The sequence below is a fragment of the Micropterus dolomieu genome, linkage group LG11 (genome assembly GCF_021292245.1).
Source record: "Micropterus dolomieu isolate WLL.071019.BEF.003 ecotype Adirondacks linkage group LG11, ASM2129224v1, whole genome shotgun sequence".
Taxonomy (NCBI): domain Eukaryota; kingdom Metazoa; phylum Chordata; class Actinopteri; order Centrarchiformes; family Centrarchidae; genus Micropterus; species Micropterus dolomieu.
This window is the reverse complement of record NC_060160.1, coordinates 12,885,803-12,903,516: the sequence shown is the minus strand read 5'-3', so window position 1 is coordinate 12,903,516 and position 17,714 is coordinate 12,885,803. Positions and strand designations below refer to the sequence as shown.

At 40.1% G+C, this 17,714-nt stretch overlaps 3 protein-coding genes across 3 annotated transcripts in view; 1 reads left to right on the top strand and 2 right to left on the bottom strand.

Moving 5' to 3' along the window:
• The first annotated feature begins 815 nt into the window (after positions 1 to 815).
• Positions 816 to 3,175, top strand: LOC123979404. Its single transcript, XM_046063317.1, has 6 exons — positions 816 to 888; positions 972 to 1,022; positions 1,588 to 1,869; positions 2,675 to 2,809; positions 2,900 to 2,927; positions 3,049 to 3,175. The coding sequence occupies exons 1-6, from the start codon at positions 843 to 845 to the stop codon at positions 3,173 to 3,175; spliced, it is 669 nt and encodes a 222-aa protein (XP_045919273.1). The 5' UTR covers positions 816 to 842.
• Positions 3,176 to 4,617: 1,442 nt separating this feature from the next.
• LOC123979137 (platelet-activating factor receptor-like) lies at positions 4,618 to 6,790 on the bottom strand. The gene is made up of 2 exons (XM_046062901.1): positions 6,677 to 6,790; positions 4,618 to 6,108 (listed from the first exon to the last, which is right to left on the bottom strand). The coding sequence occupies exon 2, from the start codon at positions 6,100 to 6,102 to the stop codon at positions 4,918 to 4,920; it is 1,185 nt and encodes a 394-aa protein (XP_045918857.1). The 5' UTR covers positions 6,103 to 6,108; positions 6,677 to 6,790; the 3' UTR covers positions 4,618 to 4,917.
• Positions 6,791 to 17,379: 10,589 nt separating this feature from the next.
• LOC123979403 (platelet-activating factor receptor-like) overlaps positions 17,380 to 17,714 on the bottom strand; it is a 1,474-nt gene continuing 1,139 nt past the window's right edge. The window contains 1 exon segment of the mRNA XM_046063316.1: positions 17,380 to 17,714. This exon segment is cut by the window's right edge and continues 32 nt beyond it. Within this exon segment, the coding sequence (XP_045919272.1) occupies positions 17,380 to 17,714 (335 nt within the window).

The following is a 17,714-nucleotide window of genomic DNA, read 5'->3' as shown; positions in this document are numbered from 1 at the left end:
GTCAGAATTCTGATTTTGGAATGCAAATATGTGTGGCCCTTATCTTCTGTATGAAAACGAGTGGCCATATGTAAATATAAGAGCATTTTAGCACCACTGCAGTGTTTTTGTTATGCAGCTACTGTATTCGACTATGAGATTATACACATGTTTTTATAATTTTGTCCACCCTGTGTTTTGGTTTCATTTGTACAGTCTGATATACTGGTTTTTGCAGAACCGTACAAAATCCACTCACTTCTACTGACCCTCTCTGGCAGCCAGTGAGAGTTTGCCTCAGGTGAGAGGTGTCAAACTGTCCAACAGTAACAATCTTAGCTGCCATCACAGCCTAAGCCTGAAGGTGACCACTGTCGGAGATATGACATGTTCAAAACCAAGTGTGTTGAGAGTCTGATAGACTTGCCCGTCAGCTCTGAAATTTTAAAAACCATTAAAGGTTCTGTCGAGTCTGGTTAAATGTTTCTCCCGCAGGTCATAAAATTGAGATTAGGTTTAATTGTGATTATCTTATGCTAATATATGCATTTGCGTTTGTGTTACTCTTATACCTTTGGTTTTGTTTAACTTGGTCTCTATGTTTTTAGGTTTTGTATTTTTTTATTACTGCTTGCTTTGTATAAAAAATGAGGAATCATATTATATTGATAATGAGTATATTATTTCTGCACAGCTGTTTTGTTGAACATATGAAAAAAGGAACCTAAAACTTCCCTTATCTTCAGTTTGCCAGTATCATACTTCCTCCATTCTCACCTGTGCTTAGATTATAGCGCTTGATTCATTCTTGTACCTGTTTGCCTGAAGTGAGTGCGACATTAGCTTTTTGTGCTCAAAACAATATGCTGTTTAGGTTTTTCCCCCTGTTCTTTTTGTGTGAGAGCACAGGTAAGGAGATTTTTATGTTTTTAATTGAATATAGGTTTCAAATATACTGTTACATTTATTTGTGCTTGTACTTATCCTTACAGTGACAGTGCTGACAAATAAGTCACAAGGGCTAACTACAGTAGCTGCGGAAGGTAATACAGAATTTGACTGATCAAATGAAACTGTTAAAAATAATCCTATGCGGATGTACACTGCTATACACTACACAGCAGTCTTTTCAAAAAGAATGGAATCAGGGACATCCCAAATAGCTCCTCCCACTTCACAGCTCTATGATGTTTACTTTGATCAGCATTTTAATTTAGCAGTATGTTAGCATGCTAACATTTGCTCATTAGCTCTAAACACATGGGCACCATGACAATCTGTACCAAATTTAATGGTAATCCATCCAGTAGTTGTCAACCTAATTGTGGTGCTAGAGGAAAAGTCAGGGTATCACCGAAGTCATAGATTCATTTACTGGGGCCTGTGAATATCTGTACAAAAGGACATGGCAAGCTATCTTATAGTTGCTCAGTTGTTTCAGTCTGGACCAAAGTGGTGGATAAAACTAACAACAAACAGACGTTGCCATCCCTAGACCCATGCCTCTTGTGTGGCTGAAAATGCATGCAATACCAATATATTCTGTCTGTCGTCTGTTTCATTCCTACTCTCTCCTTCCTCCATCCATCATCCTTGATTCTTCCCCAGATAAGCTATCACCTCTGCAGCTGGTGGCCACACCAGACTACCCAGTTGCAGCAGGTCAAGAAGTCCACCTCCACTGCAGTGCTTTCACCATGCCAATTGTCACTTGGTCTTGGCAACACCTGGAAAATCAGACCTGGCTAGAAGTGGGCATCGGTACAGATCTGACACTCACCAAGCCAGAGCAGAGTGGGCTTTACCACTGCAGTGCAGAGACCAAGTCTCTTCAGAAGAGTGTGAGCCCTAACCACACAGTCTATATCGTCTCCATGCCTGCAGCGACAGGTTTGTGGTCTGTTTTGATTTGCTGCATATCTGAATTAAATGAGGGAGAAATCTTTAGGTCTGCACATTCACCCAATGTTCATTTTTTTCATGCTGATGACTGGCAATCACATTGGAACTGATCACACAATGGATTGTAGACAATTACTTAAGGCTCTAAGGCTTTGGTTCCATCTCACCGCTCTCATAGCGTTGTTCATGGCCACAGCAGGCAGCTTTCAGCAAAAAGCCTCTCAAATCCTTGCTACCCGCTGCCAGTTAGCTACTAGCTGGTGAACATTGTCAGCTAAAGAGCCAGTTACACTATTTACCTCATGAGATGGTGGAGACTAAAAACAGATGGAGAGTAAATATTGGACTTACACCAGGTGGCCAGATACACATCTCCAAATGAATGCTAATGTTTCTCTCTATCTCCTGAATGCCCCCAACTGGCCAAACAATCAGTTATTGGAGGTTTATATTTGGTTAGTAAATAATTGTCATTAAGATATAGCATGTACTGAGTAGAAAATTTTACATTTGAAAATTATACTTGTCAGTTAGCTTTGGTGGACAAATAATGCAATGGCAACGGTGTTTCTAACTTGCCTCATCTCTTGCATTTCTATACAGAAATTTCATAAATTTCTTCTTAAAATTACTTTTTAACAGAAAAATAAAAATTCTGCAGTAGGCTAATATCTTATATTTAAACAACCAACTAACAAAAGGTTTGTATTTATCAACTGTTTATCATTTTGCTGTGACCTACAACTAAAGCCTTTCTCCTGCAATTCTGTGCGGTTTCCACGGCTCACAAAAGCTGGTGAGAATTTAGGAATAGCTGCCTTCACTATCTCTCTCCTGGCCTTGATCATCAACCTTGCTATTCTTTTTCGGCTATGCTGGCAAAGACTTGGTGACCCCTTGGTGACCACCTCCAGCACTGCAGCTAAAGGTAGAACACCACACCACAGAGCACTTTCTGTTGTGTCATATTTTAAGCAAATGTTCTGTGGATCATTTTAATTTCTTGGTTTTCTTAAAGGTATTCCCGGACCTGAAAATTTGCCAAAGTAAGTCTACAGGAAAAACAATTATACTAATGTTTGCAGTTTGTTCACATGCTGTTAGCCAGCCAAGCCTGTATGAATGCTGTATATATTAACAATGTGATCACATTTTTCTGCACAACAGGGGAGGTTTGCCACAGGCTGACAGTGATCGAGATGTGTACATGAATTACACAAACACCAACCGAGCCTACACTGATCTGGGCTCCACCCATAAGAATGAAGATAATGTGTATTCAGTTCTGTCATGAACATCTGTAGAATGACAAAGAGGAAAAATGACAAAATGAGCATTTGGTCCAACCACAGACTAAAATTAGGTAATTTCTGCATTTAGAGCCCAGCATTAATAAACCTGATGGATGAGGATTTCCATAAACAGTTTATCAGTGTGTGGATGACTTGAAAAAATTTACTTTGTTTGATTTAATCTAATTTCACACACATTATTTGACATAATCTGAACATGTTAAACACTAAGAGGCCGTTCCTTCTCCGTGTTTGTACATGTAAATAAACACTGTACAATTTTCTGTGTCTCAAATCGCATGTACAGTTGATGGGGATATATTTTACTGCTTGGTTATATGTCAAAAAATTGACTTTTTAAAATGTATTTTTAATCATCATAAGACAGCAGATTAAAATAAAAAACGGTTTCTTTATTGAGTACTATTTTCCAATACTAGATAACAAAAGCTGCTCCATTTAATAAAAAATGCATCATACATTTGTCACACCAGCTAATAGTATATAGAAAATACTGTATAAAGTATATCTACACCTGATAGCTAAATAATAATAAGCTTTTGGTTTCTTTGTCACAGTGAATCATGGAAGTTTCTATGATGAGAGATATGTCACAATACTGCATGCCAGAGGGGAAAGACCTCAAGCATTATTACTTCTGTTCCCTGATTTCACAATACCATATATAAGTTGTTCAGGCAAAGATACATAAAATCTGTAATGTATCTAATGGGAGACAACAATCTCATAGCATATATTTTACTGATATAATGTCAGGCACGGGAAGTATACCTACTAATGTGTGTGCTGAGTGTGTGAGTGCAATCTAGTGAGAAGCTCCACTCTGAACACCAAATAACAGATGGCATGGCAAAACTTCTGCTTTTCAGTTTGAAGTTCACACAGGAAGAGAAAAAGAACTGACGCAATTCAGTCCACAGCACCTACAGGATACAAAGATCAAATGTCAAGATAATGTGTGCAAGACGACATTAAAGTTTCTTAAAAGACATTCTGAGGGATTGGTACCACCAACATTAAATTACATAGACAACATAGGTGTCATTTACACTGGGGACGCTGGAGACATGTCCCCACCACTTTTTTAAAGCATAATTTGTTAAAAAACTTTCTGAAATATAGCTTTCAGTTTAATGCCAAATGAAAACGCCTTTAGAAAGGTTTGTTTGCACATTAAGAAAACATTCAATGTAATTAAAATATAGAAGACACGTATCCACATTGTCCAAAAAAAGGAACTTAAACTAAAAAGAAAACAAGCTGCTGATTATAAAATAACCCAGAAATGTGCAAGCACAAATCAGTAACTTTCACAACATCTTGACAGTTTCTTTTTGGCCAAATTTTCTGTTCTCTCCCTCCATTATATTCCATTATGTTCTGTTATATTTATATATTTTGAAATGTCATGTGCTTTAACAGAAATTGGTGCAGAAACCTTTACCAGAATGCAGGAAATGAAGTGTCTGAAGATCAAAATTTCCTGGGGGAGGACCCCCACACCACTCGCTTATATATCTCAGCATTGAGGATATCTTTAAAACACTGTTAAAGTGTCTCTTCATACCCCTAATCTGAGCCCCTTTCTCCTGCCCACTTTTCAACACAAAGTGACACCCTTGAAAGACAAAATATTGTATATTATGTAATTTTGTATCATTGACACTATGAGAGAAGCAACAGATATCTACATTTTTATTTACAAATATTACACATGTTTAAATCAGTCCATTTCGGGGTGTTGGTGCTCACTCTGGAGTCTCTGGCTGTGATTCCTGCTGTCCATTGAGAGCTGTGAGGTGACCGTCTGTGAGCACCCATCTCCCTTTCCTAACTTTTTAATGTGGGCCATGATGAACCTTCTAAACTTCCTTGTGGCAAAAAAATAAACAACAGGATCCAAAATGCAGTTGAGGCCCATAAGAGCCAAGGTGATCTGATGTGCGTCATTGAGCATCTGATGTGTCTTCTGGTCCCACTTTACATGGCCCCAGCCCTCTTTGATCTGCAACACAGCCAGTGTCCATGGGCCTTGTATTACATGGTGGGGAAGGAAACACAGAACAAACACTCCCACCACTGCCAACAACATCTGCACAGCCCTCCGTTTCACCCCCCTGGGCCTTTTAGTTGAGGAGGACATGGTCCTGGTGGACTTTCTAGAGATAATTGTTGCAGACCTGCTGACTTCTGACTGAGCAGGACTTTGAGAAAGTAACGCTCGAGCAATAAGGAAGTTACACACCACGACAAGAAAAAAGACAAGAAAAAACATTCCAATTATTGCAAAATGAGTACCGGCAACTATTTTCTTCTGGGAATCAGTTTCATTTTGGTACCCCTCAAAACAGCGAGTGACGTTTTTCTCGTCAGTGTTGGTCCCTGGAGATGCCAGAAATGGAATAGCCATCAACATGGTCAACACCCAGATGACAACGCACACGATGATCCCACGACGCCTGTGGTCTGAAGAGGCCGCATCCAGAGGCCGGGTGACTGCCCAGTATCGGTTGACGCTGATGGCTCCGAGGAAGAGGATGGAGCAATAGGTGTTGATGAAGAACAATGAGCCAGTCAGCCGACACATAAAATCTGAGTAGACCCAGTTGCCGTGGCGACTATAATAGCCAACCCAGAAGGGAAGGGCACACACAAAAAGGAGATCAGCGATGGTCAAGTTAGTCATATAGATGCGGATTTCGCCCATGGCCCTAGCCTCACGGAGGCAGCGCAGGACAAACAGCACATAAAGGTTGGCAAAGAGGCCCAGGATGAAGATGATGCCATAGACAACTGGGAAGAGGACATAACGAAACTCAGAGTCCAGGAAGGTTGAGTCATTATGGGCTTCAGAACCCAGACCAGATGTTCCTGTTAGAGTAACTTGTTCTGGAGTTGAGGTCAGCATTTCTGTCTGTTGGAGACAAAACACATCAACATCAGTGTAATGTCCCCAGCATAAATAATTCTGGTTCTTTTTTCAGTCAAAGGAAGTACATTCCATTGCCAGTTTATTAGGTACACCTAGCTACAACTAATGCAGTCAAAGGCAACAGTCTTCTAATAAATCCGATCATTTTGGAGGCTGCAGTTTGTGGTGCTGTTGAATTGTATTGCTTTATACTGACAGGTGTTATTACTGTTTTGTCCATTATTTTTTCATCAAAAATGGAACATTATAGCCTTAGTGTGTACGTACTGTTGTTTTTTAAAAAGCACCTTACTAAGGACATACCTTACTTACTAAGTATTAAAAGTAAGCTTTGCACTCAGTAGTGCCATCTTCTAATCTATCAATTAATCATCAATATTCAAGTCACGTCTCAGTGGTGAGTTTAAAGACAGAGCAGGTTTCTCATTATGATTTATATCAGCTTTACAGTTTTAAACATGCTTGGTTTAATCTACCAGTCTTGATTTGTACTTTTTCTTTAAAGAAAAACAATACAAATTACAGGCAAAACAAATTACAGTTGACTTACCAGATAGCTTCCTCTCCGTAAATATATCTTGAATAGTTTGAACACTATGAGTGCCTCAGTAGCTATCAAGTACAGTTAAAATGACTCATTTGTGTGTCTTCCAGTGGGTGTGCGTCTTACTGTGGTGGTGTTTCACGACAGTCGGGGTGTGAACTTCTCGGGAAAACCCCCAGTTGTGTAACATGCATATTCACCGCCACATATCACATGTTTGTTCCTTTCCATCAAATTCACAGTTTTCACAATTTTCAATTCACAAGTAGGCTACTTCCAATTTTAACAAAAAATAACATACTTTGTTTGGAAAGATTTGCTTTATTTAAAGATGCTCAATATACAGTTCAATTGCAACACGTAAGTTACATTAAAATTTCCATTTTGCACAAGAAAATGGATTTAGAAGAAAGGAAAAAGAAAAATACACATGTATACTGATAATGGCATGCAGTACATATTACAAATAATTAACCAGAACTATTGTAGAGGTAATGAATGAAAACAGTTACCTAACTATTAAATAATAATAATACAATAACTCATACTGGTTCATTCAGGTTGTGTAACTTTCAGAAAACCCTTGTTATTACAGTTTTTCTCAATTGCTTAAATACTGTCACCAGGCTTTTGAACCAAAATTTCAAAACCATAATTAAATTTTTCAAAAAGTGCACTAAAAAATAAAGTGCACTAAACTATACACAAATCCCATCATTTCTCATTGCCTACACCATGTGGTCATTTAGAAAGCATTACCAATCAATATTGCACAATAAAGCAGAGCTTTAGCTCAATTAGCACACAGCTACCCAGGTGGAAACACAAATAGTTACAACTGATAACACCAATCAGAAGCTTCAACAGATAGATAAAAGTGCCAGAGTCATTTCATTCAGTTTTGGAACAATGGATCCAGATAGATGTGAAGGAAGAGGCAGAGGACACCAGAGAGGAGGAGGAGGAGGGAAAAGGAGTAGGAAGAGGAGGAGGAGGAGGAGGAGGAGGAACAGTAGGAGTTGGACGAGGAGTAGAGAGAGACGGAGAAGGTGGAGGAGGAGGTGGGAAAGGAGTAGGAAGAGGAGGAGGAGGTGGAGGAGCAGGAAGAGAAAGAAGAGGACGAGGTGGAGGAGGAGAATCTCTGGTCTGTCCCAGACCAAAGACAAGACACCGGGGCAGAATAATTTGCTGTTTGGTGTGTTGTACAGTACACTAAAAAATAAAAAATGTGCAGATGTTTACATTTGTTATTGAGGTAGAGAATCACAAGCAACATTACTTAAAACCAGTTTTGTAGTATTGTTTTGAATTTATCTCACCAGTGTGTAAAACTGTGTTGTAGTGTGTGTGTTTTTGAGGGCTTGCGTATATGTCGGAGGACAAAGTTTGGTTTTTCAGCAAGATTGAATGGGTTTGAGTTGGAGAGCTTCATTTTGACCTGAAAAAAGGATTGTTTGGAGAATTGAGTGAGAAGTTTTGGATTTGGGCTTAGAGGTTCAAGAAAGAGAGGCATAATTTCAAGAATTGTGTTTCAGCAATCAAAAACTGTAATGAAAGCAGAACTGCATTAGCTGTTGCTCGTGTTTCTAGGCATGAGCAGGGCCTTAACCAGGGTTTAGAAATTAGTGAGGTCCAGTTTTTTTGTTCCCTTAACGGCGCCTATTACGGTAATTCATACCAAAATTACACCTAAACACAACCAAATTTACACAACAGAGTCACACAAACTAACTAATGATCTTTAATGAAATACATAGACCTACAAAGGAACCTGTTGACAAAAAATACTTTTATTAAAGCTGAATTTAGCGCTCCTCCTCTTCGTGTGTGTGTGTGTGTGTGTGTGTGCGCAGTGAAGGCTTAAGTGGGCAGTGGGCAAAGCACTGTGTTTGGCTGAAGAACACCCTAACTATGGGCTTTATCCCAACTGCTTGGCTCACTAAAAATGCAAAACACAAACACACAAGCTATGATCGGGTAGTGCAAACAGGTGAATCTTAGTATACTAATCTTCACAACATACATTAGGCTACATGTTTCTCAGATGTAACTGTCATCACAGGACTGTACTGTTGGAATGACATGTGCAGACTACATAATGGGCACTATTGTTACATGACAACATAAAATACAGCAGGTTAGTGGTGAATGCAGAGGATGGTCTGGTTTATATTACAGCCTAATAATTTGACATCAGCAGCTGTTTGCACTGTTTTGTCATGATTATAGCAGATCTTTAGCCCACCTGGCTGCGATGGACTGGCAACCTGTCCAGGGCGTACCCCGCCTTTCGCCCGATGCCAGCTGGGATTAGCTCCAGCCCCCCACGACCCTGTACGCAGGATAAGCGGTTGACGATGGAGGGATGGATGGATGGATAGCCCACCTGTACTGCTCCTTGTAGCTTTCCAGCTTATTTCTTTATTGTGTTGTAGATGAGTGTTTTCTTTAACGGTTTACTTTAATGATTAGAGAGGCTGCTGTCAGTGATTTAAGCGTTTTATTTAATAATGTCACAGCAAATACCGTGGGACATTTATGCAGCAAAACAAACAACCTGTAGGTAAAAACTTGACAGGAAAGACAGAGGAAACAGATTTAAACTTTTAGCCTCTGAAATGTTTAGATGCTCTGGAGGATGGAGCTACTCAGGAGGGCAGCTACTTTAGTCCAGGCAGTCTCACTGTATTAACCAAGACTGTGTGTTGGATGTGTAGAAGAACACAGAACATTAATTAACATTAGATTCTGACCGATCCTGTCAGCATGTCGGGAAATTTAAATATGAAGTTGACGTGGCTCGTGTGTAAGTGAACACAGCGTCTTTCTTAATAGAGAGACGCTTCACGCTTTTTCACCCACCTGGAAATTCACAAAACGTATTTAAACTCTGCCTGCAAACAGCGGAGCTTTCAGTTGTTGCATGCACAACTTTTTCATGTGCTTCGTCAAGTCTGGATACTGATGGGGAAAGAATTTTTCAACTTGAAATGAGGGTTGCGACGGTATAACCAGCCATGTCAGCATGGTCCTAAACCCTTCATTTAAGTGATAGTTTAATCAATGGTTTTTATTCACATTTTTTTAATTGATAGGCTTGTGCCTACATATAATCACAGAGGTCCGGACCTCGTTGACCACATAGCTGGTTACGGCCTTGGTCGTGAGCAAGCATCAATCTGAACTGAAATGAGCACTAAATGCTGGACTCAAAGGCAGAAAAAGAAGCACAGGGATTGGATTACAGTCAACCTTGAGACAAACATTGCCCACTGCATCTTCCGACTGACTACCCCGCCAGACCAGCTGGTACAAACACAACTACAAGTGGTACTATCGCCCCAGGAAGAGAGCTAAACTAACCCAGCTTGGATTAGCTGACATTATCCACTCAGTAGTATATTGCTAACATCAGCTAACATTAGCCAGCTAAATCCACAATATCACAATATATTTCACATGCTTTGCAGTAATGTTAGCTTTGACTTAGAACTGTGTTGTGGTGGGTTGTTTGTTGACGTTAGCAGGCTCCATTTTTAAGCTAATGTTAGCTAGTGTTGCACACACACTGTACGTGAGCTGAAGAGAAGGCACTCAGGAGCATGCATAAACAATTACATTTACTCATATGGCAGATGCTTTTATCCAAAACTACTTAAATTTAAGCAACATACAAGTATCAATAAAGTAAGAGATATTCAAGTGACAATAGATACTAATAAAATAATACATTTATTTACAATAGGTGGTGAGAATTTTGGAATAGCTGCCTCTGTCCTCTCTCTCTTGGTCTTAATCATCAACCTTGCTGTGTATTTTTGGCTGGGCTGGCAAAGACTTGGTAACACATTGACCACCTCAAACACTGCAGCTATAAAGGTAAGGAACAGCACACAGCATTTCCTGTTGTGTTTTTTGAGCAAATGTTCTGTGGTTCATTTTAATTTCTTGGTTTTCTTAAATCCTGGAGCTGAAAGTCACCAAAGTAAGTCTCTACAGAATATTTATGTTGGTGTTTGCATTTTGTAAGCATGCTGTAAGCTAGCTGAATCAGAAGACTGGATGAATTAGTGTAACAATCTGATAACATTTTTCTGCATAGGGGAGAGGACTGCCACAGACCAACAGTGATGGAAATGTGTACATGAATTACACAAGAACCAGCCAAGCCTACACTAAACAAATTACAAAAAGAACATGCTGTTCAGCAGTAACTAAAGTTAGGAAATAACTGCTCATAGAGCTCAGCATTACCTTAAACCTTATATGTTTGCCATATACAGTTTCACCAGCATGCACCACACCACAACACTGTTTTAATGAAATGAGGAAGTATTGGATATTAAGGATGGATGAATGGATGTGAGGAAGGGGATGAACATTTGGGAGGAAGTTGTCCAGATACATTGGTCTGGGATGGATAGAAAGATATATTGAAGGCTGTGGAGGAGGAGATTGTGTGGGAGATCTGTCTCGGGAATTGAGTCACCCGAGCCAATTCCATCTCCCTAAAACAGCCAGATTTAAATGGAGCAGAGATGAGTGTGACAGAGATCCTTAACATTGCTTTGAATGAAGGAGCATTGCGCCTGAGATGACAAGCAACCGTGGACATGAATGGTTTGATCTAAGATGCCACTGGCTGCTGTGGAAGCTGCACCAGTGAAGAAAGAATGGCTGAAAAAGTGATCTGAAGATATGCCAGAATTGTGGAGGACATGGTGAAAATGCTTGTGAGACCAGAGTCAAGCGGCGTATCCTTTCTGTTACAGTGGGAAAGTGGGTCTTGAGGTGAGAGTAGGAAGCTTTCAGGAAGCTGGAAAAAAGTCAGTAATAATTTACTAAAAAGTTAAATCGACCATGGGGTGAGTAGCCTGAACATAGACAATGGACCTCAAAAGGTCTGAAGTGAGGGGCAAGCATTTTGCTATGAGAGTGGGTTCCTGTTTTTGCAAGCATTCGGATTAGCATGGAAAGTGGGAATGGGAGGCTAGAGGACACGCTAACTAGTTTGATGAAAAAGTTGAATCCCCATAAGCAAGTCTCCATGAGTGCGATATGTCTTGAAAAAATTCCAGCCTGTGAGAGAGGCTGAGAGAATGCGTGGGGCCACGCTGTTAAGGAGGCATTAAAAAGGTTTTATTGCTGTGGAGCTAGTTGGGACTGGTATGGGATAAATGTCCAGTTCTGGGACCAAGAGTCTGAATATCTGAAATGAGAAGCAGGAAAGAAAACCTATATGAAATTTATCTTTCATCTGAACACACACACACGAAAACACAAAACTGAGATTATAAAAGATGGAAGAAACTCTAAAAATTGGCCATTGATGTGAGAGTGTGTGTGTGTGTGTGTGTGTGTGTGAATGGTTTGTCTATGCGTCTGCCCTGCAATGAACTGCCGGCTTGTCCAGGGTGTACCCCACGTCTCACCCAATGTCATAGTAACATGAGCATTAATTCACAGAATTAACCTTGTTTGCCATACCAACACTGCCATCTACTGATCAATCAACAGAAATCTCTGTGTCGCCATAATGAATGTGTGTAATGTATTATACTATTATACTATATTATGCAGAGCAAAATTATGTTGTTTAACACTTACCAGTAGTGTTAAAATGTATATGACAGTTAAAGTAGTTAAGATTCTCAAATTAAATGATCTGCTGAAAAAGCTGTTGGTTAAACTGTTTTCCTTGATTGTTCTTACAATCACTGTTATTATCATGTTTTGCATCAGTGATGTATGATGTGATGTATTAAAATCACTAGTTTTAAGCAGTAAAACCTTCATCCATACCCAAAACTTGTTGACAAGAAGATTTTCACCATCATCTTAGCTTTAGGTTGGCCCTCACACTCTTTGAGCTCTTTTGTAGCCTAACACATACTCCAGCAACTTTTCTCAGAGAAATAGTTAGAGATATTTTATTTGTCAATCAGGAGAGCAACTCATTCTCCTGATTGACAAATAAAATATCTCTGAAAAGAAGCATAGTCTGTGTTCTAACGCAACGAAGGTTAGAACAAAAGAAACATCCGCATCTTCCTGAGAAGTGTGTCCACACGGTCTTGACCCAGGTCTCAGCCCTGTTAGTTTTAGGTTGGATATTAGACAGACATTCACTCAGAGTCCAGTGTCGTCTTCTTACTCAGTATCCCCCAGTGTTAGCATTATAGCCTAAGCCTGCTACAATTCGGCACAGGTTTAGAGTCCCTGTGTCATATAACATGTAAGTTTTTAATATAAAATACAATATGCACTCAAATGTAACATGAAGCCGACCTGAAGTGGCATTCCGGGAAGTTTTTCTAGCTGGAGGTTTGAAATTTCCCTGTTCCGAGTTGCCTGGAACACAGCATAAGTGCTCAAACAGAACTACCATTCACACATATTCACACCGATTGGGGGCAATTTGGGGTTCAGTGTCTTGCCCAAGAACACTTCAACACGGAGTCTGGAGGAGCTGGGGGATTGAACCGCCGATCTTCCAATTAGCGGGCAACCTGCTATAGCTCCTGCCACAGCTGCAGCGCTGGGAACAACCCAGAAACATGAAACAAGAAACACATGTAATCCAACCTCTACTCTGGCACACACCATACAGAACAATCAACACAAAGACTGAAAGACCGACAACCACTTAAATACACAGGTGAAGAAACTAATCACAGACAGGTCAAACTACTAAGAGAATCAATGAGACAAAGAGGCAGACCAAACTACAAAGTAAAACAGGAACATGACGAATGAACAAATGACAAAAGGAATACACACTCAAGAGACAAGAAAACACAGAAGCAGGAAATGAACACAAAAGAAAAGCTTGCCTACAAAACACCACAAAAAAACAAAACCATAACAGTTTCTCCTACATCTGTTTGAGTTTTGGTTCAAGTAGTTGAGGTTGCCCATTTACTAACACTTTTGATTACATTAAATGGCATTTACTTTTACACAGATGGATACAATTTTCCCACAAGACCAAATACAGGGGGTCTGCGTGAGGAAGAAGGGGAAAAGGATAGACTAGAAGGAAAGGCCAGCTGTGAGTGTGTCGTGCAAAATTGTCCTCATGCATGGAGGATAGGAAACCTAAGATCGATCCAGAGTTGAAGACATCTTGTTAGGGCAGCTTGAGTGGAGCTGCCCATGAGGCCAATCTATGTGCACCACAGAGTGCAAACGGCTCTGCCAGAATGTTCGGCCATGGACTGACTGCTGTAATATAATGGCTTGAGGTGAATCGCTTTCAAACAGATCATTGCCTGAACCGGATGGATTGATCTGCAGTTCGGGATTCACGGTGAGTTGATTATTTGGTGTAATCACAGGTAGCTGTTAGCCTTACTTTCTAGATTTATGCAAGCTTGCAATTGTCTGTCATGAAAAAAAACTAAGAGAAACAGGACAGGATGGGTTGACCAGGTACAAATGGGCTTGACTTGTGGTTAGAGGTGTGGTTTAGGTATGGTCATGCTGTAAAGGACAAGTGCTCACTAACACAGATTTTGACAGATTTGTGAACAATATTTAATAGAAATAGGCCCTTTGTGTACATAGAGAAAGTCGAAGTAGGTGAAGTAGATGTTTGACTTCAGCTCATGATGAATGGGGGGAGAAACAAAAGTTTTGCATTTATAATTTTATTCAGTGTATATATAGCAGATAGCCGAACAATAATAAGCGTTGGCTTTCTTTGTCCCAGTGAATCATGGGTTTTTTAACATGTAATGAGAAATATGTCATAATATTGGAAGGCAGAGGGGAAATAGCTCAAGCATTATTACCTGTTCCCTAGGTACACAATACAGGTAATAACTTGTCCAGGCAAAGTAAAAAAAATTTAAATTCTTCCACAGCTGATAACATCTCCACTCCCCTTTCAGACCTTAGGAAAAAACCCCTACATCGGAAAGCTGTTTGTGGAGTATCTGTGCATTTAACATAGCGTTTCCCCCATGAAACTAGCACTCTGGGCTTGAGCACCACACTCTGCAACTGGATATTGAACTTCCTCACAAATAGACCCCAGATATTTTAGACTGGCAGTCACCCCTCCTCCACTCTAGTGCGCAACACTGGAACCCCCAGGGCTGTTTGCTCAGCCCCCTCCTGTTCACGCTGTACACCCATGACTAAGGAAATAAAGACACACAATCCTGTCTAAATCAGCTGAGGTGGAACAGATTAACAGTTTTAGGTTCCTGGGAATCAGTGTCAGAAAACCTGATCTCCACCCTGATAAAGAAAGCTCACAAACAGTTGCTCTAAGACCTTTGGTACCAATCTAGCTAGCATCAGTGATATTGGTGAGGTGCTCAAGGGATACTAAAGGACAGTATATCCACCCCAGCCACAGCCTGTTCACCCTGCTGACAAAAGAGACCTGCTGTCGCACTACCAGAGTAGCTTCTTTCCCCAGGTTGTGAGAATCATCGTCATATAAGTTTATAATTTGTTTTGTACGTAATGTTTGCTTTTGTGAGTAGCACAAAGGGAAGTACAAACTTCACCTTACGATACAACCCTGTTGTAAAATGACAAATGTACCTTGTACCTATAATGTCAGAGACTTTTTGCATGAGAAATATTTATTGCCATTTGTATTGTACTGAAAGACAGCTAGAAGCAGCAGAAAGGAGAACAGATTAAAATTTTGACTGACTGCATGATTAGCAGATGGAGATTGTGGCAAGAATCTCATTGGTTTGCCAGAGATTGAACAACCCTGATCAGCTGATTGAAAGGCAGGAAGAGAAGCATGAAGCATAGAGATAGTCTTCCTGGCAGAAAGTGACGCTGAGCATCATTTAGCTGATGGGAGACAACAATCTCATCACATATTTTTCTGTGTGTAATCTGGGGAGAAGCTTAACACCCAAACACACATGGCTAGGCTCTGTACATATGTGTATTGTCCTCGACTTCTCTAGCCTACTGTTTTTAGTGCCCTGCTTTAGGCAGAACACCACCTGTGGAAAGATTTAAATAATGTGTCTTTATTTTAAAAATATGTATCTTCAGTTCAGGCATGAAGAAAACATTGAGCCACTTTTTTGATAACTTTGTCTGTCCCAAAGCAGTGACAGAAATTCTCCTTCGACAAGGCTCATTAAAAACACACTTAAAACCTACATAAAAACAGCAGCTGTACAATGTCTAAACATTACATTTTCTTAAAAGAGAACAGAGGCTTTGGAGCCATTAAATTACATGAAATGTTCCTTTAATTGATTTTCATGATGAAAATACACAAAATATTGTATATTATGTAATCTTGAGTTCAATGAAAATATAAGACAAGTCTTTCACACTAAATAATAAGCTTTGGGTTTCTTTGTAACAGTGAATCATGGAATTTTCTATGATGAGAGATATGTCACATGCCAGAGGGTAAAAGACTTCAAGCATTATTACTTCTGTTCCCTGATTTCACAATGCCATATATAAGTTGTTCAGGCAAAAATACAAAAAACCTGTAACGTATTTAATGGGAGACAACAATCTCATTAGCATATATCTTACTGATATAATGTCAGGCACAGCAAGTATACCTACTAATGTGTGTGTTGAGTGTGTGAGTGCAATCTAGCGAGAAGCAACACAAAAGATCTGATTTTCAGTTTGAAGTTCACACTGGAAGAGAAAAAGGACTGACGCAATTCAGTCCACAGCACCTACAGGATACAGAGATCAAATGTCAAGATAATGTGTGCAAGACGACATTAAAGTTTCTTAAAAGACATTCTGAGGGATTGGTACCACCAACATTAAATTACATAGACAAAATATTGTATGTTATGTAATTTGTATCAGTGGCAATATGAGAGATGCAACAGATATCTACATTTTTATTTACAAATATTACACATGTTTAAATCAGTCCATTTCAGGCTGTTACTGTCACGGAATGGTAGTGAAGGCAGAGTTGAGCAGGTTGGAGGACCCAAATGCAGGACGCAAGGCAAAGGAGGTACAGTTCGAGGGGTTTTAATAAACAAAGGCAAGCACACTTACAAACTGAGTGGCTGATGACAGAGTCCAAAACAAAGTAATCCAAACGAGAAAACCAGAATCCAAAATCAGCAGGGAAACACGACAAGTAGGCTGGCAACAAGATAACACACTGTAACACTGGGTGACAATAAACAATGACCCAACAAGAACAAGACAGAAACACCAGGTATATATACACAGGGACTAACGAGCAGGGCGGGGGCAACACAGGTGACAGACATGAGACTAACGAGGCAGGCAGAGAGAGAGAGAGACAGTGAGCAGAGGGAAACAGAGAGACTGACATGCAGGCAGAGTGACAACCGGGGGAACAGACGGAACACAGGTCACTGAACACAAAACAGACCAGAGTGAATACTTAACATGAACTAAGGTACAGGACTGGGAACAAGGACAAAGAACTAAAACGCAGGAACAAGAGTTAAGGCAGTGACTAAGAAACAATATAACAACTAGACTACCAAACCAAAGCAATATCAAATCAACACAGGACTACGAGCTAGAACACCAGACAAGACATAAACACTAAGGACAAGGAAACGAGAAGAACAGGTAAACAGAAGGACACCAGAAACAAATGGCAAAAACTCAAACTCACTGGGACTAAACTCATGACAGTTGCTCACTCTGGAGTCTCTGACATCTGATTAAACAAGTTTCTATGAATGTTATTTTAATGTAATTTATTAATAAGTATTCCTAACTTTCTTTCCTAACTTTTTAATGTGGGCCATGATGAACCTTCTAAACTTCCTTGTGGCAAAAAAATAAACAACAGGATCCAAAATGCAGTTGAGGCCCATAAGAGCCAAGGTGATCTGATGTGCGTCGTTGAGCATCTGATCCGTCTTCTGGTCCCACTTTACATGGCCCCAGCCCTCTTTGATCTGCAACACAGCCAGTGTCCATGGGCCTTGTATTATATGGTGGGGAAGGAAACACAGAACAAACACTCCCACCACTGCCAACAACATCTGCACAGCCCTCCGTTTCACCCCCCTGGGCCTTTTAGTTGAGGAGG

What these genes read in the sequence shown, in the direction of transcription:
- LOC123979404 (XM_046063317.1), top strand. Translation starts at nt 843, where the DNA reads ATGCTGTTTAGGTTTTTCCCCCTGTTCTTTTTGTGTGAGAGCACAG. An exon ending in CTCCATGCCTGCAGCGACAG is followed by an intron (nt 1,870 to 2,674) that starts GTTTGTGGTCTG and finishes GGCTCACAAAAG; the next exon opens with CTGGTGAGAATTTAGGAATA. An exon ending in CTCCAGCACTGCAGCTAAAG is followed by an intron (nt 2,810 to 2,899) that starts GTAGAACACCAC and finishes GTTTTCTTAAAG; the next exon opens with GTATTCCCGGACCTGAAAAT.
- LOC123979137 (XM_046062901.1), bottom strand. Translation starts at nt 6,102, where the DNA reads ATGCTGACCTCAACTCCAGAACAAGTTACTCTAACAGGAACATCTGGT.